Here is a 27,153-nt window from a genome sequence, read left to right as displayed (position 1 = left end):
TTGTATTATTTACATTTTGGTCCCTTTTGGTTCACTCAACAAATCATTTAATGGGTAAAATAAACAGCAGATTGATTGATGATTAGAAAATAAGTGTCAGCTGCAAATGTAATAAACTACCTTATTGAACTTATCTCCTCCACAAACAGTGTCAGGGCTCCTTTTCACGTCCTCTGCCTTGATCACAGTCGCTCTGTCCTCATTGGTGAGACTGTTCCTGCAGGTGATAGACATCTCTATTCATCTCTATGTTGTTACTCTCTCTGCCCCCCTCCCCTCCCCACATGCACACGGGGTACTGATACCCATGGGTAATTGTATGAGGAGCGTCAGCCACCATTGATTCAGGCTGAAAGCGTTTGACCCTCGTTGAGGTTGTGGGTCAGGCAAAGCAAAGGCCCGGGCTTCACCGGCAGCTGAAGTGGCCTTGTTTGTTCTGGGTGGACAGCACAGGCTCTGATCTTTAAACACACTCCTCAGTGTTTGCTGGAAAATGCTCTCAGGGGATGCGGGTCAGCTTACACCGATGAGGACTTCAGTGCGAGTGTAAGTCCACACCACTGTCTTCCAATACCTCTGGGGTGAGAGTAGTTTACAAACAAAAGGTTCCTCTGGTTTTCTCAGTCGGACTAGTCCAGGCGAAATTTTTAAAAAATGGATTCATTGCAAAATTGAATGAGACCTGTCCGTTATCAACAAAATATCAAATAACAACAGTTTTGATAATCAATAAGTTGTGTAATTTATCAGGAAATACGATTCACTCATTCTGTCTTCTACAATAAAGGATCTGGAGTGTCGTTAGTTTCCCAGAGCTGCTTCCTTTGTTGGATTTGTGACATTGGGTGACCTCACTGGAGTCACTTCCTGGGAGTTAATCTTGTCTGCCAGCCACACAAGGGATAACCCACTGGTGAGTCGGAGGCCTGCCCCGCATACTCCACCTAGTGACTGTTAATGCTTTATATTGGTTTCCCCGAGAGCTCTCTGTCTGATGATTTTAATCTAAGCGTGCAAGAGGAGAGTCTCTGGATTCTCAGGCACATGGCTCTCTCCCACAGGCAGTTTGACGTGCTCACAGTAAATCATATCACAGACCGCCTCGGGCATGTAGTAGCTGGAGGCCTGTTCAGTAGGAGGCGATGGATGATGATGCAAAACCGGGGTGAAGTTTGGACACCTGGCCCTTCTGTCAAGTGCAGACCTCGAGAGAGCTTACTCATTATTCATGGAGCTCGCTTCGTCCATTACAGGATTACTTTGTCTGTTTGTGCATCATGTTGCCCATAGAGACAATCTGTCAGCTTATACTTAGTATAAGTTTCAAGTAACACAGAAATGCTGCTGTAAGGTGAACACCCTCTGTTGCTGTGTCAGCTTTTCAGGAAAGCCGTTATGCAATTTCATTTACTTCCATTTTTGCTTTTTAACTTGTCTTTGAAGGAGCTATTTGTAAGTTTTACTACTGCTACATAGCCAGCGTTAGCATTAACAGCTGTTGACTTAGAGCTGTCTCCAGCGGTGGGAAGCAACACCAATGGTAACTGTTGTCTCTATCATGTCTCTTCCTCCACTGAAGTTAGCACGCTAACCAGCTAACCCCAGCCCGTCGCCTCACTTTCCTATAGAAACTCGCTGTAGCCTACAATCTGCTCTGAAGACGTAGCGCTGCTCAGAGGGCGTATTATAACCTCCTCTAAGCACAACTGTTGGCTGAAACTCTTGTCAAGTGACAATCACCACCACCCGCTCCCGGCAAGAAACCACGTTTTGCGCCAGAGAAAACTCACAAATAGCCCCTTTAAATTACATGAAATCCTGGGAGTCACCATGTTGGACTTCCAGAGGTATTGTTACTACTTTGTTATTGACATGAGCCACTCCTTGTTGGACAAGACTTTGCTCTTGCTGATCATCTTGATGAAACCCTGTTGCTGTGGCGATCAGGGGAATCGGCTCGGCATAGATTCCGTTTGAGAAAATGCCTCGTCCAAAACCCCATAAAACCACAATACCACATCAAATGCTGCTTTGATTTCCAGCTTTTCTAATCAATAGACACTGAGGAGTGTAATCTTCTGTAGAGCTATTGGATATTAATTCCCTCTGGTGGTATATCTGCAGGGTTCATGTGAATGCCGTGATAACCATGAAGTCAGAAGTCCGCTCTTGCTCAAAGCCATGCAGCTTTGCTCGTTTTTTTTCCCCCAGCATCTAGGTCATGTCTTCACATGATTGACTCCCAGGGCGAAACAGTACATTGCATCCTGGAAAAAGGCTTGCGCAGTGGCACCATGGAAATGCACCCATGGGTGTAGACTAATGACTCAGGCACAGCAGAGGGAAACAACAGAAATGGCATATTTATATGCATCTATAAAGTCATGCGGTCCAGAATTCAGGATCCAGACCTTCTATATGGTCTCGCACCAAGGTGTGGGCTGACCGGTGGAATAGAGTGATTTCTGAAGTAATAAAAGTTTTTGTTCTGATCACTGGATTGCAGCCAAACTTCATTTCTTTTTTTTGGTTAATTTAGCACAGAATGTGTATTGTAAGCATCCTCCTTGCTGCTCAGCTTGACAACATCCCAACAGGATGCAAATGAACATGAAATCCCATGACTACCCTCCTGTCCGGTCATGTCTCTGTGATTTCTGTGGCCTCAGAGGGTTAAAGTGTTTGTGTACATGGTCTGTTTGTAACCCCCTTCTGACGCACTGTAGCTGTTAAAGTACAAATCAGGCTTAAGAATTCAGTCATTGTTCTGAAGGACATTGCAGAAACAAGATGCAAAGGGCTGAGTGAGATGGAGTTGAATGGAAAGAGCCAATTTCTCACTTAATGCAGGTATTAAGTTGGAAAAAGGGAGAGAGTGACGAGAAAGTGAGAGAATATGCAGATCTGCTTATTTGCAAATCAGCAGTGCAGTGAAATTCTTAAAAACTAAGACGTACCAATCGTCTCCGGCTCGAGTACGTGAGCCCTTATTGAAATAAAGTGCTCTCTTTGTGCAGCGTCAGGACAGATTGATTGCAAGGGAAGATATTGAACAACCTGCAGACAGTAATCTTTAAGTACTTCCTCTGTGATTATCTGAAACTTTATGAATGCAGCAGGCTGTCAGCCGAATGCTTTTCTCCAAAGCACTTTACTGTTCCATTAATGTTATTCATTTTTTATCACAGTTGATCATGGTAATGACACAGCTCCAAGCATTTTCTACTTAAAAAGGCGAGAAAAAAAAAGAAAAATTGTGGTAGTTTGTAATAGCTTCCTGTTGGTAGAAGTTATTGTTTATTTAGATACCACTAAACTGATGATAGCTTGTATTTGTATCTATTATTGTATTATTTCGGTCACTATAAGCTCATAACCTTAGTTGAGGGTCGGAACGAAGACTGACCGTTGAATCGCGAGCTTTGGCTTCCGGCTCAGCGGTACAACATTACTCTGATGCACATTACTCACACATTACTTCTGATGCTGCACCCATCGGCATGTCCAACTCCTGCTCCATCCTACCCTCACTGGTGAACAAGACCCTGATATACTTAAACTGGGGCAGAAACTCCGACCCAATCCAAAGGGAGCAAGCCACCATTACCAGAACAGTGGCCTCTGGTTATACTGCTAGTTAATTTATTTGATTTCATTTCTGCAGAAACAAACATTAGGTTTTAGTCTAACACCTACCAGAATCTGCCATCCGATCTATTTGGGTTAAACGATTCCTTTTCCTACAACCTTCGGGGATGTTGGGTTGATGAATCTTGACTCCACCCCGGGAGCGTTTCCTCATCACCTACATATTCATGAGCTTGTAGCCACAGCTCAGCCGTGTCAGCCCTCTGATTAAAATCTCCCATTACACGAATGTACGTTATCACAACTAATGGGCGAAATAGTATTCCGCTGGTTAATACCTAATGTATGATATGTAAATATCTGCAATGATTTCCCTCATCGGACGAGAAACAAAGCGACACGCTGCTGAACTGAAAACAAGTGAACATCGAGCTTCTTGCCCTTTCTTCTTCTCAGCCCAACATGCAGAGCCAGATGTCTTGGTGATGACTGTAGCAGTAGGTGGAGTGGTGAGGAGTGGGGTAAGAGGTTTCGCTGATGATCACTTTATAATGATTGCCTGAGGGCTCAAAGCTGCTTTGTGTGAGAGAGGAGGAGGAGGAGGAGGAGGAGGGAAGCAGAGATCAGGGTTTGAGGAAGGGGAAGACAACAGTGATGATGGGAGGAAGATTTGCTTGTTGAAATTTGCAGGGAGTTTTAGAACAAAGGTCTTTGACTTCAGATGAAAGCAGGTAAAAAGTTGTTGTATTTATCACATTGCATGTTTATCGGATGAGGGATCCCTCCTCTGTTGAAATTCCTTCTTTTATTCCTGGTAAATTTTCTTTTGTTTTTCCTCATCCAGATTCAGGATGTAAAGACACAGATTCTGATTTATGATTTTGGACTATATGGATGAAACTGACTTGGCAGCTCATGTGAAGCCGAGTCCCCTATAAAGGGTTCTTCAAGATGCATTTTATGTCTACATACATGATATTATGATAACTCAGGCACCTTAGTAATGGAGCAGCACTGTTCTTGGATTACAGGGTGCAGCTAGTTGGCTCTTGTATTACAGTATGGTCTCTGTCATGGTAATTCATGGTAATTCAAGACAAGAGACTGCCAGTACACCACACTGATTAAAACTCACGAGCCAGGGTTCATCTGGTATTATTTGTCACTGAGAGTCTTTAAATGTGGCGTCCCATTAGGCAAATTAGACTAGTGTCATCAAAAACCCACACAGCAGTGTCTCTAAGACAGTTATGTGATTTTTATGCTATTTTTCGTATTATATGAACACCATCTGCTCCTGTTAGCAGTGACTGGTATCTGTCCATCTAGATGAGTGAACCCACTACATCTTCTCCAACTTTGCAGACTTCGAGTTGCACATTTGCAGTGCAAATGAGACAGAGGACAAAATTGAATTCTTGCTCCCAACAATACGTCAAATTTCCCTCAGAACTCCTCAACTTACCCCCCCACCCCCACCCCCCACCCTCAGATTAAACTTTCAGCAGGGCTGCTGGTGCCAAATTGGACAGCAGGAAACAGGAGGATTTGCCGGCTGCTGAGTCCAGCAGGAATGTGCATAAGCCCTTCAAACAGAGTAAAAAAATAAATAAAAAAAAGGGGTGAAGTTTGATGAAAAACATCACCTTGTAAGTTCATACCTGCAGGCTTTAGCTTCTCTTTTTTGCATTGTCTAGAATGTATGTGACCAAATGGCGATAAGGGCTGGAGTCTTAAAAAAGTGGTGCCACTGAATAATTGGAAAAAACCATTACCCACAATGCAGCTCTCTATAACTCTGAGGCTGTTAGGGTTTCTGTTAATATTGATATAACTAGCCTGTTAGTGACTCAAGGGAGCTGCTGCAGCGCAGTGCAGGCACCTGGTTGGTCCTTCTACCTGCCTCATGTTTATATTAGCACTGTGGAAATTCAAGAACAGGGCCGGGTGTCATGGTTATTTCATGCCATGTTATTGTTTCTGTATGTGTTACGTATGTATTATTAGGGGTACAAACTTTAGTTAGTTAGTTAACGTTAAGTTAACGTTTTTCATAAAATTCATACTATTAAAATTCAGTCGGTATTAATTGCAGTTTGTAATTTGTTAGAAATGTATGTTTTTCTTTACATTGTGGTTAAATTGAATAATGGAGGAGATGGTGACACAAACCAGATTGTGAAAGGGTTTGAGTTACGACGAAAAAAAGAAGTGACGAAACACCAAATACCTGAGAGAGAAGTGAGAGCGAGACAGAGAGAGAGGAAACGCACCGTAGTGATGCGGGGAAGGTGGGAAATGATGCTGAAGAACATCAGTCCCTTAACCCTTACGCTGGCGGAGTACAACAGTGATCCGTTTTACAGCTTGCTTTTTTGGTTGTTGATGTATTTGCCTCTGACCAGTTGATGTAATGAGGTTTCTGAATATCCCACTCGGACGGCCCCGTGTATGTATATACTGTTGGATTCTGAGGGATTTGCTGACCTTTCTCTGGCTAAGCTGGTGAGTGCATGAAACCCCCCCCTCCTCCCTCCTCCCTTCTTCTCCATCCTGAGCAACTTTCTCTGTTCTCCCAAATGACTTTCCCTCAGTTACTCTTTCTATTAATCTGTCATCCACATAGACCTACTTTAACATCCTGCACTAGATACAGTGGATAGAGTGAACGTATGTTGGGACGGTCGTTACACGCTGAGGAAATCAGAGACAGCTGCAGTAGCAGGCTACAGTTTTGTGTTGTCATGTATGAAAGGCCCCAAATAAACACTGTAAGAAGATTATTTCATCACTATCAGCAAATTAAAAGAATAATTCTGTCCAAAGCTTTTCGATCCACATGAGCGATTTCCACTGTATTTTAGTTTCAGCAGAGCCGGAACATGTAAAGGGAACACAACCCTGGACATCTCAAAGACTAGTTAGCAGTTAGCAGTAATACATTGTGCAAAAAGGAACGAAGAAGGCAATTACTCCCCTGGTTAACAGCTCAAAGCCTCATTTTTTCATGAGGAGGTAAAGAGATGGAGTGCACTATGGGAAACGTTCTTTGTAGAATTTTACTGTCCTTGTGTCCGTGTAGGAGATCGTTGCCTTGAAGAAACATATGCCATGTTGCCTTCATCAAGTTTTACCTTTTTGAAGTGCTCTTTGGATCTTGCTGCGAGGACTGAAAAAGCAGAAATGGAATCGTACTCGGGCGCGAGATGTCAGTGGGGTCGAAAAGGTCGAGGCTGTCTCTGACTCGATGTCAGCATCAGTGTTTTGTAAGAAAATCGTGTAAAAGCTGAAATAATGCTCTCGCTGATTCTCATGGCAGCTGTTCTGTGCAGAATAAACCACAGAAGATCGTAGAGCCGCCATGTTTATTACAACTGTGTATTCAAAGCAGACTCAACAGTGAATAACTATACAACCAGAGATTCCCCTGGATGCTCCCCTGTAGAAATATTGTGTCAATATTATATAGATCTACCCTCAGCTGTTGATTTTGTGCTGTGTGATTTCAGTCTAATCCCAGCTTGGCATTTAGTTGGACATACAGTTGAGGCAAACCTTTGATGCGTTAACTCTCCATTTTACACATACGCTTCATGTCTTCTTTCGCTTTTCCACCCCCTTCTCCATTTCTGCGTACAGACAGTGTATTAAATTACTCTACAGTAAAAACCCTTTGGCTCCAGTCCTGGAGACGGGCGGTCGGGCTGGGGTTTCAGTCAGGGAGCTCATGTTGAGCGGAAGGCCCAGTCCGAACTGTAACCCTCTGAGGCAGAAAACAAAACACAGCAGATGTTTCAGTCTGGTGCCAAATAAGTTGGTAACCAGTCGTCCACTACTAGCTAGACCGGTCTGAATCAGCCCAGGGAGTTGGATTGGCTTTGTCTGTCGCCGCTGGGCTCATTACAAACCAGGCTGAAATGCTGTGATGGACCTGGAGCCACAGGGAAGGTGGAGGTTTTAGGGTTGATGCCTGCAAAACTAATTTTACAAAACTGTGTAGCAGCCTGTGACAGTGAGTGTAAATTATCTCTTAATCTGTCATGAGCCAACATGGCGGAACAAAGTCTAAAAGGCTGGTGCTGAATACAAAAGAACAACATGGTAATCTTCACTATTTATACAAAACTCTGTTTCTGTGAATATTGATAACGATAATTAACCTCTGAAAGCAAAGTGTAGGAGCCCAGCTGATTCATCAACTGGCACGTAATGTCACCTACTTTCTTTTCCCTTCAGACACCTAAAAAAATGAGATAATGTAGAAACGATGTCGGTGTTTGAACAGCTGAGCTGATACTGGTTAATCCCCAGTATCCAGGACATGTTTTAAACTGCTCTTTGAGGGTTCCCCACTAAAATATAGTGTATTCAAAAGCAGTTCACCCACAATGGCAAGAAACTTTTTCCTCACTTAACTCGAGTGGTGTCTACCCATGCAGGCAGTTAGGCTTTTATTTGCTCCATTAAAAATATCCAACCATGAGATTTTTTTCCCAGCACAATGGAGGTGATGTAATTACATTTTCACAGAACTGAAAATTACATTTAAAAAAGAAACCAACAGCAGCATAATTTAAAAGAATCATTGTCTCGGTTATTCTAGGCGTAGTATTCACAACTAAATTAGACGCTATAAAGGCAGTAATGCTCCTTTTATACTGCTCATCTGTATGAGTACAATTTTGTAGAGTTGGATATTAACTGTGAGAGAATGTAGGCAGGAGGAAGCCAGTGCGGAGAGTTGTGTTGAGGGCATCAGAAGGAGCACAGTGCTACAGACTAGATGGGATGGAGGAAGACGGTAAAAAAAAGCAAAGTCAGAGAAGCTGCCAGTCAGCAAATATAAGAGAATAAGAGAGGGAGTCCTGGAAATGTGGCAACACCAGAGCTCAGTCCAGATCAAGTCAAAACTTCACTTCCAGCCGCTCAACACCATCCCTACACTTTTCTTCCACTCTCCACCAAATGAATTCATGCAACATATGCACACTAAACACACACACACACACACACACCTGAGCTCTCCATCATAACCCACTCTCCCACAGCTGACACTTTACGAGACAGAGAGAATGGAGACTGAATAATGTCATCACGTTTTCCTCATCACGTTTTCCTGCCTCGTGTGAATTCGTACCAGGAGAGCTCTGAAACCTGTCGTTTAATGAAACTGGCACAGGGGCCGAGAGAGGGAGAGATATAATGGAGGAGAGAGAGAGAGGGAGAGAGGGGGGTGATATTGTGATAGATGGAGAGGGGAAGTTGGAGAGTTTGAGGGAGTTCAGTTGAGGCAGAGTGAAGGTGTGAGGTGTGAATTCAGTCAAAGGAAAAAGGATCGTACATGTAAGAGAGAGTGGCAGAATTTTTCAGCCCAGGCTTGTCTGTGTGTGTGTGTGTGTGTGTGTGTGTGTGTGTGTGTGTGTGTGTGTGTGTGTGTGTGAGGCTGTGGCGATAATTCCCCAAATAAATAAACCTCATCCTGGCCAATTTGTCTCAGATAAGCAGTGCCTGGCAACCCTAAACCCACCTCCTGGAAGTGCCAATTCAGCTTGCAGTTGGCATTGTATGAAAGGCTGTACAGCACTCAGATGTAGGGAGGATGGTGGAAACCGACAGCGACAGACAGCGTGTGCTGACAAGAATGACAGTGAAACAATACGAGCGGAAATATGAATACAGACTGCAGGTAAAGGCTGGGTCGAGCCAGATTAACAGGGAGAAAAGGGAGATTTAGCGAGAGGAGGAGGCTCGGCGAAAATGAATTGGCTACAGAAGGTTAAAGCGGTATCCTTGCGTCGGGGTTTGAATGGAGCGATCAAAGAAAGATTAGGAAAAACACAAGCAAGACAGTGATGAATGAGAACAAACAGATGGTTAGTAAGAAGAAGGAGGGGCAGATGAAAAGATGGAGGGTGTGATGGAGCAGAAAGGAGATGGGGGGGGTTTTAAGGTGCGATCGCAAGGTTATAAGCAAACATCAAAGTGAGCTGAACATCTCAAGGTTGACGAAACGCACTCCGCAGTCGGAGAAACACAAGTTAGCTGCAAATTTAAATCCGCTTTTGTTTTAAAATTTCAGCTGAAATGACAAATTGGGTCGTGTGATAAATTTAAGAAATGATAATCAGTCAGTGGATAAGTTGTTAGAGATTCAGTGGCAAGAAAAATGTAAGTAAAGCCTTTAGTATGACCTACATTTATGTATAAATAAGCTTTAAAATACAGTCATATCTTCATCAGTCTGGGTTTCCACGGGGGGGGGGTCTTTCCAACCATTATATCTAAGTTTACAACAAAGCCCCCCGCCAAATTCCCCAATGCTTCCTGGCGGGGGGGGTCAACTTAGGTCAGGTTGGCCGCAAGGCTTGGAAAACACTGGCGGAAACCTTGGTTATGAACAAATACAATGTATTTCATCATTCATCATTGTATTGATCCTGTCCAAATTGATTGTTATATATTGACTTCAGCAAAAGCTAATTGGAGTCAGGAGTCAGCAAACCTGGCATCCAATCAGTTGTCGCGGTTCTGTCGTGACAACATCAACCTTTGTTTCACGACTATTCAGTGAGATTTTATTTTAAGTTTCGTTCATCTTTCTGCTCTGACCAATCTGTAAACACACATGTACAAACAACATATTTAAAACATCTCACATTATCCCAAACATGATTTTATGACTTATATCTGTTCAATTGTAAAAAAAACAGTGTCTGATGAACATTTTTCTGTAGGATTGTTAACTTTGTTTTCTAAGATGTCAAAGTAAAAGGATGTTTCAACTGTTTCAACCTCGACTAACAACACGTCACTATAGGTTACTATAAGAGGCTGCCCGCTACCAGGAATTCACTAATGGAGTGAGATGAAATGATGTGGAGGATTCCTGAAACAGCTCGGACGACACCAGCAGAAAAACAAGGCTTGATTATGTAACGTCAATATCGTTTTTTGTTTTTTTTTTCCTCGTATTTGTAGCAGCAATGGCGGTTGCTCGCCGCGCTGCATCGTTGTTGTGTAGCGTAGAGGAAGCAAAACGTCGACATCAAAAGAATATTCTCTGACTCGAGAACTTTGACGGGCCTCACATTGCTCTGACTGCCTGAAGCGGACCTGGAGGTGATGAAAGTGACAGAAGGGAGGGAGATAGGGGTTGTGTGGTGCAGCAGAGGGGCTCTGCTCCACCAACAGGGCCAATCTGTCAAGATCCGGCAGGCGGCCAGGGCATCTTGCTATCAGCCGTGCCTGCCTGACTGCAGTGTATTTTTAGAGTGATTTAGCGGTTCCTGTCTATAATGATAATAACGCTGCAGCTCCTGCATAAAGCCAGACGCTCTCCCTTTGAATGGAGTCTCAGATAAGAGGGGATGGTGGGGAGGCTCAGGAATTCCAGCAGCACACGCTTGCAGCTGATATGAAATGAGGAAGAATTTAAAGGGCAGTGACACTGACTTTTACCACTGAAATATGTTGTTAATTTACGTGCATCAAACCGAGCCAAACGCAGCGAGCAGTAATAGACGGGGGCCGAGATGATCTGATGAGATCCCGCAACACCTTGCTGCATTGTTTTACATATTAATGAGGAGGTTTCCTTGAATCTGCTGTGACTCCTTGACACTCGTAGATATGCAGCTGGTTTGTTCTAGTGCCAGTATGTTCACATAAGATTATTCTTTTGATAAAAAAGGAAATATCGATCCAACAACATAATAGATATCTAATATGTATGATTGATGCACAAGATCTGCTTTAAGTGTTCTCAGCAGTAGCAAATCTTCACCTGTAGTCAGAGTACAATTAGGAAAATCTAATCAATAATAATAAATATTCTTATAATAACAATATTAACCCGGGGTCTACTGGCAGCAAGGTGAAATTATGCATATTCACTTTTTTCACTTCTGCTGGGAATCATCACATCTAAAAACAAACACATGACGATATTGATTTTATAAAGTGTCCAGGCTGAAGCACAAAGATCGACTGACCAGTTAATTACATTTGAATCCCCCGCCCCATGGGGATGTGTTTGTGACGATACTTCTCAAAGTCTGTAGTATTTAAATTAGCACAACATTAAATGGCTGTGCATTATTAGGAGATAGCGGCCCCAGAGCTGGAGGCAGGGAGTTGCTGACCTCAGCTGTGCTAGTATTACAAAGATAAACAGTGAAAATACAACACTGAGTAGAAGCAACAGCAACTTGTGGCTTAATTAAAGGGGCAAAAAGTTACATTTTATTTCTGCGGTGCACACTTTTCCAGGGGTTTCTGGGGTAGTTGAGATTTCTGGCTTTAAAAACTGGCTTGTACTTTAATTTGGAGTCCTCTCCCCTGTTGTCAGAAAACTGTTTTACACTCGTGACCAGAATCATAATGCATATTAGCCCTAATGTCCTGATCTTCAAACCGTGACACTGGAGTGACTGAGGCATATTATCATTTTATGATGCTATTTTACACTGCACTAATTAGCTTACTGTCCCATCTCTGTTGCGAGGTATTAATCTAATTGTGTCAGTTGCAGACTTCTGTAATTAACTTGGAAATCCTGCTCGTCATAGATGCAGGCTGACGGAGGTTATATATCGTATAACGGCTGACAAAATATTCATTTTAACCTTGATCCATAAGAAATGACTGAGCATGCTTCAGTTTTACTGTAGCTTGCAGTCGCATGGCTGCATCCTGAACTTTCAGATGAAGTTCACACAAAGAAAAGATCAGTTCAGATGCTGCATATTGATTTTTTTCTAATTCGGTTTTTCATGGAAAAGTCGATATTCTCCTGAACGTTTGCTCCTCTGAGCTTCCGTAGAGGATGGGAATATTGATAAATAAATGTAAAAAATAAAACAAAAATAGGAAAAGAGAGAGGTCATCGCATAAATAAGTTAGAGTTAGCAGTATAACTGTTGGGCATACAAAAGAGCAGAGAAACGTAAAGAAGCCCACCATATGTCTCTTCTCTGGGTGTCACCACAGACTCACACTCGTTCACCAGCTCTAGAAGGAGGAGAGAGGTGATTTTCTCATCGGCTGTGACTTAATTGATCGTCCCGACACACCAGAGGGAGAAGAAATGAACAGATATTGTGTTTGAGAGAGTGGACGAGTCAGAGCTGTGAGTCAGTACAGAAAGGGCTGAACAGACACAGTTCATCGCATGTACTCGGTGTTCATCCAGTCACTTCATGTCACAGCGCCTCATGCTGGTCGGGGGTTAACACTGCACACACTTTCTTTGCTTGGGAGATTTTATGTTTCATGTCATGTTGTTATGACTTTGGTTTCTCATATTCTCAGGTGAACCTGAATGTCACACACCGATTGTCTCCTCACGACAGCTATGTGCTGTGTAAAGCCTACAGCTCTCTCTATGTGGACTTGCATTTCCTCCTCTGTTTCTGATGGACATGCAGACAAATGTTTAATTGTATATATTAGAATTGTATATTAAAATTTGTATGAGTAACTCCTCATTTTTTCACCTCAACAGATGTGTTAGTTTCTCCTTCACAAATTAGGCCCATTGTGTTTTGTGATTAGGTTTCCACTCATAATTCCCAGAGGTGCGGGGGTTTTTCTTCTGAAACAAATTGGCTTGTGCGTGACTGGACAAATTAATCTAATTTTCCTATTTGTTTTACCATGTCTCTTGTGCAGGTAATTCCCAACTAGGGGCGACCATCGTGGATGCTTTAGACACGCTGTACATCATGGGCCTCCACGAGGAGTTCAAGGACGGTCAGGAGTGGATTGAACAGAATCTGGACTTCGGTGTGGTGTGTACATACTTTCCTTTTTATAAAACATAAGAATGGACAAAACGGAAGCTGAACAATCGGGAAATCTTTAGATGTGATGTTCGGTGCTGCTGATTCTGTTCCAGCACTACATTAGAATGTGGAAGAGGACAGAGACTGTCACTTTCAACGAAAGAATAGAAAGCAAGATGGACAGTGACTCTGCTGTCCTGGTTTCATTTGGGAGCTCATTCCAACAATCAGAGAAGAGGCTTGGCTCAGATGAGCGACCACAGAGCAGGAGACGGTTAGATGTCCAGAGGCTTTTAGACGAAACACGTTAGGAATTAAAAATCATAATATTTATCTGATTTATTGATCAATAGCCAAATGCTGAAGTGATTTTGTTCAATCACTTCGATAATGTAACTTCTGTGATGGGGCCCTGGCTGATTAATGAGCTCTGTTCAGTTAGAGTAAAACAATAATGTAACAGGAATTAAAACAATTTAAATTCATTCTTGACATGGTTTTCAAGATGCCACCCAGCACTAATGGGTCTGGAGACCCCCAGGGGCGCTAGAGGGTGTTTCTGAGGTTCCCAGCAAAAAGGGGAAGAATTTATTTTCACTATAATTTCATCCATTAGTAACACAATGACAAAACATGTGACTAGTTTGGTCACGGGTTTCAAACACTCTCTGTAATAAAACATCTAAAAGCAAAAATCTTATCAGATGTGGGTCCATGGTCTAATTTGTGTCAGTTTAGTGTTCCTTAATGTGGAAACGTTTGAGAACCACTTCATTAGAAACATTGATACCATGCAGGTGTTGCTCATATGGGATTCAAACCTCTGACCCTGGCTGCATTAGCACCACATTGTCACTAATGTGCCACACTGGCTCTGTCAGATCGTATCAAAACCAAAGTAAAAAACAAAAAGAAGCTGCAACTAATTCACATTTGTATTTGCATCATTTTTCCTGCACATGTTGGACCGGCCAGAACTGTTGTTTTGATTTGGATTCTTTTAAAAAAAAAAAAGGTTACACACTTGTGTGCCTGAGAATAGATCCATATTTTCAGTGTTGTCTTTTAGAAAACCTGCTAGTATAATATAGTCAAGAGGGTTGTATTTAATAGAAGTGTTGTAAATTAATAGATAGATTAATAACAATAATAATAACACTTAATTTCTTATCTTGATTCCCTGCTGAGTGTCTGTTGACGTCCGTAACTCATGTTCCTCTGTCTGTTTCTGTCAATTTTCATTCCCGTCACTCTCTCCTCTTCCGTTAACAACCTCCTCCTCTCCGTCTCTCTTGTCCATCACCTCTGCTGCTCTGCTCATTTATTTCTTTTTCCAACCCCCCCTCCCATTAACAGCCTCCTTCTCCTCTTTTTCACCCGTCACTGATGTCTGTCTGCCCTCTTTTTCCCTTCTGTTATTTTTTTATTCTTCTTACAACCCCCCCCGTCTTCATCCTTCTTTACTTTTTTATTATCTAGTTTTGTCTTCACTGTGGCTCTTGCCCTCTGTTTTATTTTATAACCTCTTTGTACCAGTTTATTGTCCTCAATCTCCTCTTTTCATGACATTTAACAATCACAGTTTTTATATCTGTCCATCTATTCATCATCTGCTCCATCTCCCCTAAATTTCCCCTGAGAACAATATTCTGTCCATGTGTGGGTTCTCCTTGCCCCCCCCCCCCCCCCCCGTGTCTTTTCTTTCCTTACTTTATGCCCGCACCAATGTATGGTGCACTGGCTTGTTAGAACCCCTACTGAGGCAATCATAGAGCAGCTAGCAGGTAGGCAGAGGGATCTAACAGTCTGACACTTGGAGGGCTAATTAACCTCAGGATCACTGTGGTGGAGCAGTGGAAGGAAGGATAGAGGGAGGAATTTGGGTTGGAGAACAGAGAGGCGAGAGAGGAAGAGGAGAAAAAAAGCGTAGATTGGATTGAGGACGAGGGAGAAAGGACAGCAAGGTTAAAGCAGGAGGAGAAAGACGCTTTTAACAGTCACCACATGTCTTAACCAAGATGCAATTTATTGATATTTTCAGAGTGATGTGGGCTCCTCAGAAATACCATCAGTTGGTTTGTCCTCCTATACGTGTTCTCAGAGAGTTTTTATGAAACAAAACTTCAGGTTTTCAACACAGGACAAATGTCTGTATATGAATGGATAGAGGAAAGTGTCAGTGTTAAAGGGATGTAAGAACCACGTTGACAGGCCAATGAATAAAGCTTCTTTTCTTTTTCTTTTTTACTTAAATCATATAATGTTGCCAGCGAGTCAGTGAGTTAGCTGTTGGCTACAGGTTGAGCTTTTCTTTTTTTTTTAGCCTACATTTGTTAATATTTTGACAGATTTGCTCCATGAAGCGTCACACTCAATTAACTATTGTCATTTCCCATTTGCTCTGTAATCATGTACGCACACAGACAACAGCTGAATTACTTTTGATATTGAAGCTGTAGAAAACAGGTGATTTTCAAGCAAGAATCTGCAGTTAGGGTGAGAGCGACGTCGTTTTTTGTATGATTTCTGAGCTGATTTATGGACATTTAGCCACAGTGGACAATAGACAGGGAACACACTGACTGTGTGGCAGCTGCAGAATGTTTTTATTTTGGCGCCCATGTTAACGGGTAAGTGCAGACACACTGACGTCATGGTTCCAAGCAGAAATAGACAGAGAAAAGACCTTTTGATAGTCATATTGACATCATACCAGCAACATTACAAAAATCTGACACTTTCCACTATAGTTGTCTCTGTCTAAGTTGAATCTGAATATGATACAGACGTGAAAAAATATGAATATATTTTTTAACCATTTTAGCAGCTGCGTGTGGAGACAGTGATATTTTAGGGACATTTTCTGTCAAAAATAAATCTGTCAAATGAATAATATGAAATCCAACTTTTGAGTAACCTGAAAAGTCTATGTCGAAAGATGGAGCACACATTTAAATATGACTGAGGTGCGGATGAAGGAGCGTGATTTTTGACACAAATTACGTCAGTGGAGCGCTGAAGGTTAGAGGCTGTTTTATCAACATCAGCCGTACTGAAATTGTTATAAGTCTGGATTTGTTAAATGGTTCTTCCGAGATGAATGAAAAAAGAGGAAGTACATTAGAGGTTGATAGCAAAAGGCAGGAGTACAGGGACAGGAAAAGAAACCTTGGATGAACATTAAGATGTGATGAGTGGACAGGACGGAGGGAAGATCAAGGTAGATTACATGTGATGGGAAACAGGGCCATTTTATAGTTATCAAATCCAGTAACAGTAATGTAGTGCAGATAGGAATGACAGTAAACACATTCACCTGACAATGGCAATGTCTAGATTTATTGAATAGAGGTGTTTAAGTGAAGATTTGGTTAAAAAAAAAAAAAAAAGCAAAGGGTGCTCTGTCACAGAGTGAAGGCCAAAGCACCTGCAGTAGCAGCCATTGTAATAAAACCTGCAGTGGTAACAAACAGTGTGAGATCTGTGCCTCATTAAAAGAAAAGGTGGAGAATTATAGAATGTATGACAAATGCAATTACAATGACAGGAATATGAGACAATGAGAATAAAATGTGCTGGAGTTGAGTATTAAGAAGCAGAGGAAGAGGAGAAGCTCTTTGGTTACACAAGAGGGGAATGGAGAGAAGAGATTAGCGGGAGGAGGAGGAGAGAGGAGACAATGAGACTTGGAGCTCCTGTTAATGGCGAGAGGTGGAGGAGGGGGCGTGTCGTTATGTTTTCATTAACAGCTCGGTTTGATGCTCTTACACCTGCATGCATTAGGCTAAAGATTCAGGCGTCAGCTCCCAGCCACTGTAACATTCATGAAAGGTTAAGCTAGCTCAGGCTCAATCTGAGCAATATGGCCGTGGCATTACTCCGGCTTTTGCTCAGGCCTTTTACTAAACAGGTAATTCCCCCGGCTCATAGGGAGCAATATATTTCAAGCCTGCAGAGGCCTGGCAGCATAATTGGCAGCAAAAGTGTTATTAAGCTTGGCCCTTGTGAAAATCAAAGATTTGCTCAACCCAAAGGGTGCAGCTGTACCCAGCCTCTCTGGTCAGAGCTCTGAGGCTGGAATAAGGGCATAGTCTGGATTTCCATTTAGGAGATTAAAGGCATCACTCTTAGTCAAGTTTAATCACCCTCCTGTGCATGCGTGTGTGTGTGTGTGTGTGAGTGCAAGTTCACAAACATTACACTGAGCTCGACTGCAGCTGTGTGTGCACGACGTCCCTGCTGGAGGCAGTTTGACCTTTTAAAGTGAGGATGTTTTTGCCCCTTTTCGCTTAATCAGTTCATATTTTAAGATGAGGACAGAGATGAGTTTTGCATATATTTAAATGTGAAATACTGCATGTAGAGTTTATACCAGTGGTTTCCAACCAAATGGAAACATCAGAGGCTGAAAAATGAAGTCAACATGGAAGTACCAAAAACTGCAGTTCTTTGAAAGGCCACTTGAGGCTGGCTCTAAAACCGAGTCAATCCCCATAGATTCTCATGTTAAAATGCTCAACTTTACAGCAGAAACATATTTACAGCCTGGTACAAAAAATGGTTTTGGTACAACTCTATGGAGGTTGAATTTTTTGCCTGTTTAAATTTTATTAAGGTTTAAAGTTATGCATAGAAGGCGTGGCTGCTGTCAGTGACAGGTCGGTGAGCGTATGCTTGCCACAAACCAGTATGCACCAAAGTCTCGGCTCCACACATGCCTGCATGCCTCCACCTCTTTGTCCATTTGGATTTAGCAGGGAGTTAGGGTGCCAAGTCAGGCACTGCCAAGATGGCAACAGCAGAGCAGCTCACTCTTTAAAACTGCTTCTCAGAAACCTGTGGGTGACATCACGGAGGCTACATCTATCTTTATATACAGTCTTTGTTCCCAAACTGTGGGCTGTGAAGGTCCTGTAGGTGAGCTGACAAATCATTTGCCAAACAATGCAATTTTAGTGAAAAGATTAAATTAAAAATAATTTAAATATGAATATAAATTGAAAAGTTTTAAAAGTTAAAAATGTTGAAAAACTATTATATTGCTGTAGCCAGACCACATCTTGTTATCTCAATCTGATTGCACTAAAAGATTTCATCCATGACAAAAGCTGGAGGATCAAGAGTCAAGAGACAGACGGTGAATAGACAAGTGATTCTGCTTTCAGTTCAATCCTGAGTGTTGGATCGTTAACATTAAAATAAAAAGTGCTCTGAGAACGTGAATTATTTGGCCTCCATATTGTTATGGAGTTGGATGTGGGTCGCCAATATTTTTGCTATTTTCAAATGGGTCATGAGTTGGAAAAGGTTGGGAAGCACTGGAATATGCTACACTATTTTGGTTTATCACAAATTAGGTGTTACTGCTGTAGTTTTGGCATCGTTTCTATCAGTAACTGTAACATTATACTCACTAAAGTGATTGGTGAGATATGGGAACATGGCGAGATCACTACAACAAACCAGTGTGAAGGATAGTTTTAGTAATAACTTGACTGTTCACTTCAGTTTCTCTTCCAGATAACTTTGTCTCTTCTGTCTTTTGTTCCTGGAGCCCAGATCACAAAAATACATTTGTGTGAATGTGTCTTGACATTATTCCCTCTTACAAAAACACAAGTGCATTTTCTCTCTTATATTGTTTCCTTAAAAGCACAATTTCACAGTTCTCATATGGTTTTAACAAAAGTACACACATCTCTACTGTGTGTGTGTGTGTGCGTGTGTGTGTGTGTGTGTGTGTGTGTGTGTTATACCCTCGCTCCGACACCTCTCAATTCAGCCACCCACCTGCCGCCGCCACCAGCACATCTACCAGCTCCAGCACTAATGAATGATTAAATAGCTGCCATGTCAGGTTGAGCCAAGCAGTGAGTCATTGTTTGAGTCTCCAGTGTCCTGGTGGGGCCCCCGCACTGCAGCCTGCCCTCGGATGATGAATGTGCTGGCAGGAGGTCCGCATCCATCGCCGAGCCCAAAGATCCACCAAATGAATGGACTCCGTTAACTGATGCATTAATAACCCCGCTTAAATTGAGGATCAGATCGGAGGCGATGCGGCAGAGATGGAGAGATAAATTAATGCGAGCTGTCAAAGACTACATCGCAGCCCAGTTTGATTAACCAGATTTAATTAAACAGGAGTTTTATTGCAGTTTACGTGGTAAAAAAAAAACCATCAGCGCTTAAATGTTACACACGACGCTGTTTCTTCAGACATGAAGAAAAGCAGAGTTGTCTTTCACAGAGGCTCCATGAGTTACACTCCGCTGTTTATTTTTCATGACATTGCTGAGCTTTCATGGTCCTACACGGTGAGAGCTGTCATGTTTGTCATGTTTAGACGCCCCCCCCCCCCCCCCCCCCCAACGCTTCCCCCGTAGCATTTAGCTGAATGTGAGAGATATTTGACAGTGACTCCCTCAGCTCCTTGTGTGCTCGTCTCTCTCTCTCTCTCTCTCCCTCTCCCTCTCTCTCCCTCTCTCTCTCTCTCTCTCTCTCTCTCTCTCTCTCTCTCTCTCCCTCTCCCTCTCTCTCCCTCTCCCTCTCTCTCCCTCTCTCTCTCTCTCTCTCTCTCTCTCTCTCCCGTCACCTGGAAGAGGAGAATGTAGAATTTCAGCTGAGTCACGTGGGCGACATGTTTTCTTCGTGTTTTTTCATGCTCTAGTGAAAGGCTTGAGCCAAACCGCATGTTCGACTACAAGCATGCAGACACAGATACACACCACATGCTGTGAATGGGAAAGAAAAAAAAAAAAAAACATATATATATGTATCCACAGCCTTTCACTTACTCAGTTGGGTCTTTCTGTTGCAGTATACTGTTCATATACTTTCTGCTGTGAAAGGCAGATGCAAGATATAGTGTATGAAAGAGAAGGGACTAATACCTGTGTACGAGGGCTGAATGCTGAAGGTTTTTTATATATATGTATTGGCTTCCAGTGTAGCTTCACTTGTTCCTGTAAAGGCATTTATTACCTTACACGAAGTGAGCAAGGGCAAAAGGAAATGCACAGAAGCACCTGAGAGAACACGGAAAACACAATGGATGTGTAACTGTGCTGAGATCGACTCACTTCACCTCAGCTACTGATATTGACTTTTAGATACTAAGCAATGCATTAATTGGTTGGATTATTAATTGGTCAGCAGCTTGAAGTTTTTTTTTAGTTTATGCTTTTTTCCACCTACATTTTTTGTTCTCATTAACACTCCACATTATTATTGATGTCTTTTCTCCATGACAACTTATCTACAACTAGGAGAAATATATAGTTCACTCCGCTGCAGATGTTAGTTCAGCCCTCCCAAGCCGTATTTTGTAGAGTAAAAGTGGGCGGTTGTGGCTCAGGAAGGAGAGCAGAAGGTCGGCGGTTCGATTCCCGGCTCCTCCAGTCCACATATCAAAGGGTGCCCCCCATGTAACATCGGTGTGTGTGTGTGGGTGTGTGTGGTAGAAAAGTACTGTACGATTGTGTGAGTGAACAGGTGGATGTGTTGTGTAGGGTACAGCGCTTTGAGTGGTCGATATAAGACTAGAAAAACGCCCTAAAAGTGCAGACCATTTACCATTCAGAGAGTAAATGGTAAATGGACTTGGTGAACTCCTGCCACACCGGAGTGTCTCTGCTGACAGCACTGTCATCCACACACCTGAGGTGGGAGTATCGGACCTGCCGACTGAAATGAGTCGCGCTTCCCCGCACTTGCTCTATGTGGCATGTGCCGCCGTCCATTTCCATCACATGACCCTGTTTCCATCACTGTTATTTCATTTTAAGATATTAACTATCGCAGAACAGAAACCAACAAATATTTGAGAAACTAGAACCAGAGAATTTTAGCATGTATTCGTTAAAAGCAATTAAAAAATGATTAATTGATGATCAAAATTGTTGCATGTGACATTTCTGACAATTAACTGATCATAAATAATATGCATGTGTAGCTCACACACTTTCTAAGGTTAGGTATAAAAGGACAAGCTACAGTTCATAGATTAGCGAAAGTAACGAGACTCCGAGCCACAGCTGACGATACAGTAATCGAAATATTCCCATGATCCCCTGAGTGTGGACCTCAGGCAGAGGCAGTGTCACAGTAGTGACAGGATGTGATTAAAATAAACAACAGTGATTATCTATGGCAGGAATCTGCACAAAAAGAACATTCTTATGAGATGGTTTGACAAATCTCTGTCTATACTGGGGCAGGGTGGATATTAATAGAGAAGAGGTTGCAAAGTGGCTGTAAATCACAGGGGAGAGCGAGTATGTCTCTAAGAGCTGTCTCATGCTAGAAGATCAGAGCAGGAAGTGACTCTGCCGTCCTATTTTGTAGCTTCATACCAAAACAATTCATTGGAAATCAAACTTCTCCTCCTGTGCTGCTCTCACACGTCATTGCACAAACTACGTGGTTCCTCGCCGCGCTATCTGTTGTTCACCGCAGGTATTTTAAAAATCGGGGGGCCGTTTTATAGCTCTGCCGCTAATTGGGGTTTTTGTGCTCCTAAACTGCAGGTTGTAAATGGCTAACAAGTGATGCTGAGTGACAGACGGGGAGTTAGACAGATGGCTGCTGCGGAACAAAGCTGGCCTTCAGCTTTACGAGAGCTTCCTGTCCCGTCGTCCCTCAGTTCAACACGACAGCCACTCGGTGACTTGCAGCTCCTGCTGTTTCGGTGTGTGCTGTAGTTCTTTCATTCTTCAGATCAATTGTGCTCTTCAAAAAAAAAAGAAAAAAGAATTCAAGTTGTTCTCAGTTTGACAACATTGGGTGTTAAAAGGAAACACTTTTAAGTTGAATAGAGGTTTATGTGGCGTCTTACATCAGTGTTGAAATGATAAACGGTGGCTGAGAAGTGTCCATTGCTGCTGCTTGCATCATGTCTAAAAAAAAAAAAAAAAAAATCTGGGTCTAAATCTCCATCTGTTATCAGTTTAATATGGCGGTTTAAAGTGATTATTTGCCTGCTATTATATATTATATATTATATAAACAAAAGACGGATGACCAGCCAGGAGTGCATAAAGAAGGGGCGCAATGGAAATTGGTCAAATAATGTTTTTCCTTTAATAAACAAAAACATTTACAAACCAATTTTTTTATTAGAATACAAAAAGATCACTATTTTTTAAAAATTTCTGCTTCAAACTGTATTTATATAATATAGTTATGTATACTTTAAACTGCTTTAAACTGTATAAATAGGAGGAACTGTATCAACATCTATATTATATAGTAGTTCTTCTTAGTTGTAAATGCTCAGTCCGCGCAGAAAGACAAAGTGGTGTCTACAGGGCGACGACTGAGTCATGAGATTTTTTTCAGCACTGTGAGGTCATTGTTTTGTGGCTTTTTTGTAAAATATTTTCAGGGTTGAGTTCAACTTAGTGTTGACCCGCTTGCTAAAGCACGATGCAGATCAGGCAGCAGCACAGATAAAGCATTGACGGGGGAAACCATGAGGTACTGGTGGGCGATCTGATGATCTCATATCGTGGCCGATCTTACTTTGGCATATAATCTACTCTTCAGATGTCATTAAAAGGTGCTTTATTTAGATATTTAATTTTCAGTTCAGTCGCTGCTAACCTGCAGCCTTGATGAGCTTGTCGTAGCGGCAGGTGTACCAGTTCCTCACCTGAGCAGAACTACGATCACCAGCTGCAGCCGACGACGGTGCAGCTGCAGTCCATTCATGGGGATGGAAATAGGAGGCGGGACGAGCCGGGGAAGCGACTTAACTCTTGAACTAGAACTCTTACATCTAAATAAATAACTGTGCTGTCCAAATGAATACTCCATATGAACTAAAAACCAAACAAAAAGTGAGACCGGTTGTGACAGAATTTGTAAACAGCTTTGTGGGTGAGGAATAGCGGCGGCCAGACAAACATCCAAAAGAAGCGTCAAAGTGGCAGAAAGATATGAACCACAACTTCCGGTTAGGACTTTCACAATAAAGAGGGGAGCGGAAACAGAATGCAGATCGTGATTCAGATTGTGGATTTTGATTCTACCCAAAAAGATAGTCAGATGATCGTTAGGCCAGACCGCCCACCCCCTGCCTTCAGGAGGGGAAAAAAGCAAGAGTGGTTGAGATTCGCACCTCTGGACGAAGTGGGATCTACTCAAGATTAAAATAACATGGGTGGAGCAATGGAGATGAGAGCTGTTCTGCACTATTGAACTCTCTCCTTGTCAGCACAACTGCACACATGGGATCTGAGGAGATCCCATGTGTAAGTGACACTGGTACATTATCACACCTTCTGTCAATGTGCAAAACCATTTTAACTCGAGGTCGAATGTAGGTGCTGCTGCGCTCTTTGCTGTCTTTTGCTAACACAAGAGTAAAAGACAGAAAAAAGTCTGTAAAGATGCAGGTAGAGCAGTCAGCTTTGTTTCAGGAGGGAGTCAGACCTGTTACGACCACGAGGCCAAAATTCAGCCTGCTAAAAATGACGCGCAGATATAGGAGGGTCTGTGTTGGAACCAAGTCGTCCTGCTGTGGTCCTCGGTAGATAAGAAAAACATTCTGGTGGAAATTATAGTCCTGTGGATGGACGTGTGCCAAGAAGACTGGCCATTCCCCATATAATTCTACTGCAAAGGCTTCCCAGCAGCAGCAGTATAACAATTTGTGACAGCTTTAGACGATGACAGAAAGGCCACGAAGCAAAAATAGCCTATGGGACGGATGAAGAGTAGGTTAGTGGAGGGTAGCTGGAAGTCAGGGGCAAAAAGGCAGTAATTTGGCCACCGCCGCTGACCCGGAACCGGAGGGTGTTACGGTTGAGCATTGAAACAGGTTATGAATGTTCTCTGACGACACCTGCTCCTGACTAAAGGCTACAGTTACCTCATGGGGTGCAATAAAAGAACACACACCACCGTGCATAAACCGAAATAATGAACATTTTTCACAACCCTGAAGACGGTAAAAGCCACGTGTGTCTCTCTATCTTCTCTGGAGTGCACGCACTGTAAATCGAGGTCGCACTCGTCTCGTTTACAGATGCAGGTAAAATCCTCATCTCTGAAAATGTCAGATCAAGGTCACATTGTGGTTTGCAAATAGCTCTCAACATTTGAATGTAATGGGCTGCAAGGTGTTCCAGTTGATTAATGTTGCCATGGCATCAAGGAAATTGTCATTCGCAGAGAAATGGCCTGATTTCACACAAATTATTTTACTGTGATAGTCTGGGAAGTATTCCTGCACTTAGCTGTATCAAGTTGCTTACGGTTCGCAGGCTCATTCAAGGCCGCAGACACGGCTGTGGTGTCTGGGAGAGCAGCAGGGTGATTATTGTTTGGGGGTGTATTAGAATGGAAAACTAGATTTGGAAGATTTGGTTGAGAGTTATCCCCAATTAATCTGTGCTGTGCAAACGAGGAAATTGAGGTGAACACCGGCAAACTCGCGCCGCTCCCTCATAGCTCCCAAAGCTACAGAATAATAGCGAGGATGACAACCTTGGGCTTAATTAGCGAAAGAAATATGCAGCGTTTATCAACACATAGTTGACTTGTAAGTTTAAAGTTCTTTAATTCATAGGAGCTCTGAAGGCATTTTAAGGCTCTCCAGTGTAGATGTGCAACTCCACATCTACCTGTAGGGAGGATATAGTCATGTTTTTCCACACCAGTGACTTGAGGATTATTTCACTGGGAGAGTTTTTGCTTGCAAATTTCCCTGTCGGATCCAGGATTTGTTGAGGAGTACAAATTCTCTTCTCCCTCCCGACTGGAGTTTCAAAGCTTTCACAGTCTGTCTGCTGCTTTGCATTTTCAGCCGTGCACTGATGAGACCATCCTACAAGTGTGTTGCAGTCTGCCATAGTCTCCTGTTTGTTTGTAAGTTTGTTTTCATTTTTTAATGTTTGTTGGAGAGGACTGCCCACCTCCACTATCAAACACAAACACTGTTGTTTGCCTACATGGCAGATGTGGCGGAAGAGCACAGGGGGCTGTGAGGGGGAACAGTATTTTTCATTAGATGTTGCTGGAAGTCATGGGTTGTGCAATCCCTCTGAAGTAATCTTCTTGAATTAACGATTAACTGGTGTAGTGCCTGTTCAAAATGTGCCTTTCGGTCATGGCTGATTGCTCCGCCTGCGTTGGTGAAGTCTCGGCATGCAAAATGCAAAATGGCCCGTTACAGAAACACATCCAACGTACAGAGGTACGGAGCCTCCCCGGGGGGCCGGCAGGGGAAAGAAGACGTGTGAAAATGTGTAGGCGCTGGGTTTAGAAATCTGTGCCTTTTTGGATCCATGTGTTCAAATGACTCGAGTACAGTAAATATGAAGTTACACAGTGAAAGCTGTGAAATGCGCAACACAATATACTGTAGCATGAAATATTACCCTGAAATCTTGCGCTCACATGACTTGGTTTGCATGTGAAAAGCTCAGTAAATACAATCCCGGCATGTGCGTTGTAAATCGTCCACAGTGTATCGTCAGAGTGTACTTCCACCTTTGGGACACGCTGTTGTTGTAATCGACGACGGCGACGTGGAGGTGTCGCCGTAGCGCTAACCAGCTGTCGCGTAAAGCTTCTCGAGAACTGATCATCTGGAAAACTTGATTCCTCAATGTATAGTGAGATGAGGATACAGTCTGTGGGAGCCTGAGCTGTTGGTGAAGGTGTGTGACGTACCTGTGACTCTGGCTTATTTCTTTTTGGACAGTCTGTTTTGTGAGGAATGCAGATCTCTTCCCCCTCTATCCGTATATTTCTTATTTCTATTTGAAGGTTGTGCGAACCAGTTGATACAAACACAGTAGAGAAAGACATGAAAGGAAACACACACTGTGCTGGTGGTCCAGAAAAACATCCAAGGAGCTCATAAGAAAAAAACCCCGACTCCAAAAGACAGAAAAGATGAAAGAAAAAAACACGAACCAACTCACAGTGTCACAAATGAAGTGAAAGAGATCGGCACAAATCCATCAGCGTGTGTCTATACAAAAACCTGAAGATTTGTTTGGTGTTATATCTGCTCTCTTGTTTTCCCAGAATGCCGAGGTGTCCGTGTTTGAGGTCAACATTCGTTTCATAGGAGGACTGCTGGCCGCCTACTACCTCTCTGGACAGGAAGTAAGTGCTCGCCTACTGTGTGTGTGTGTGTGTGTGTGTGTGTGTGTGTGTGTGTGTGTGTGTGTGTGTGTGTGTGTGTGTGTGTGTGTGTGTGTGTTTATGAGTGAGCTGAACCTGATGAACTTCGCTTTGTCCTGGAGAGAATTAAACGTGTTTATGAAAGAAAGGAGAGTGAAGTGAAGGAGAAAAAGGGGGTTGTGTGTTCGGTCGGTGTGAAAGAGAGAAAGAACACAGACATCCTCTCCTCCTGTCTTTTCTCCACAACAATGTTTCCTCCTCCATGGTCCTTCCTCTCATCCCTCCTCTCCTCTGCTCCCATTAAGGAGAAGATTTCTGGTTCTCTGGTTAAGTATCTGGTTGGAGTTTGAATCCATCGCTGCATATCTCTCTGTTTCTGTTCTGTTTCCCTCTCTCTGTCAATCCTGTCCACCTCAGCTTTCATGCCCAGCCAAGCAGCGCTGCCTCTGTAATGGGAGCAAATACATCAAGTATGTGCTCAGTTCGACGCCCACATCCGCTGCGCTCTCCGTCATAATTTCATGTGGTCTTTGCAAGTGTTGGCCAACAGATCTCTGAGGAAACCTTCCTCTTTGTTGTCAAGACACTTTACTTAAAATACTGCCTGAAAAAACATTCATAGATTTTTAGTTCTGGCTCTGTGAAGCCT

General features: G+C 42.8%; 1 protein-coding gene across 2 annotated transcripts in view; it reads left to right on the top strand.

Moving 5' to 3' along the window:
• Nucleotides 1-27,153, top strand: part of man1a2 (mannosidase, alpha, class 1A, member 2) — a 129,425-nt gene that overhangs the window by 52,916 nt on the left and 49,356 nt on the right. For both annotated transcript variants that reach the window (XM_056388563.1, XM_056388564.1), the window contains exons 5-6: nucleotides 13,258-13,376; nucleotides 26,406-26,486. In XM_056388563.1, the coding sequence (XP_056244538.1) occupies nucleotides 13,258-13,376; nucleotides 26,406-26,486 (200 nt within the window). The remainder of the gene's footprint in view (nucleotides 1-13,257; nucleotides 13,377-26,405; nucleotides 26,487-27,153) is intronic.

Source organism: Seriola aureovittata, chromosome 11, assembly GCF_021018895.1.
Source record: "Seriola aureovittata isolate HTS-2021-v1 ecotype China chromosome 11, ASM2101889v1, whole genome shotgun sequence".
Taxonomy (NCBI): Eukaryota; Metazoa; Chordata; class Actinopteri; order Carangiformes; family Carangidae; genus Seriola; species Seriola aureovittata.
Note: the sequence above shows the minus strand (reverse complement) of the source record. Positions and strands in the feature narration are given on the sequence as shown.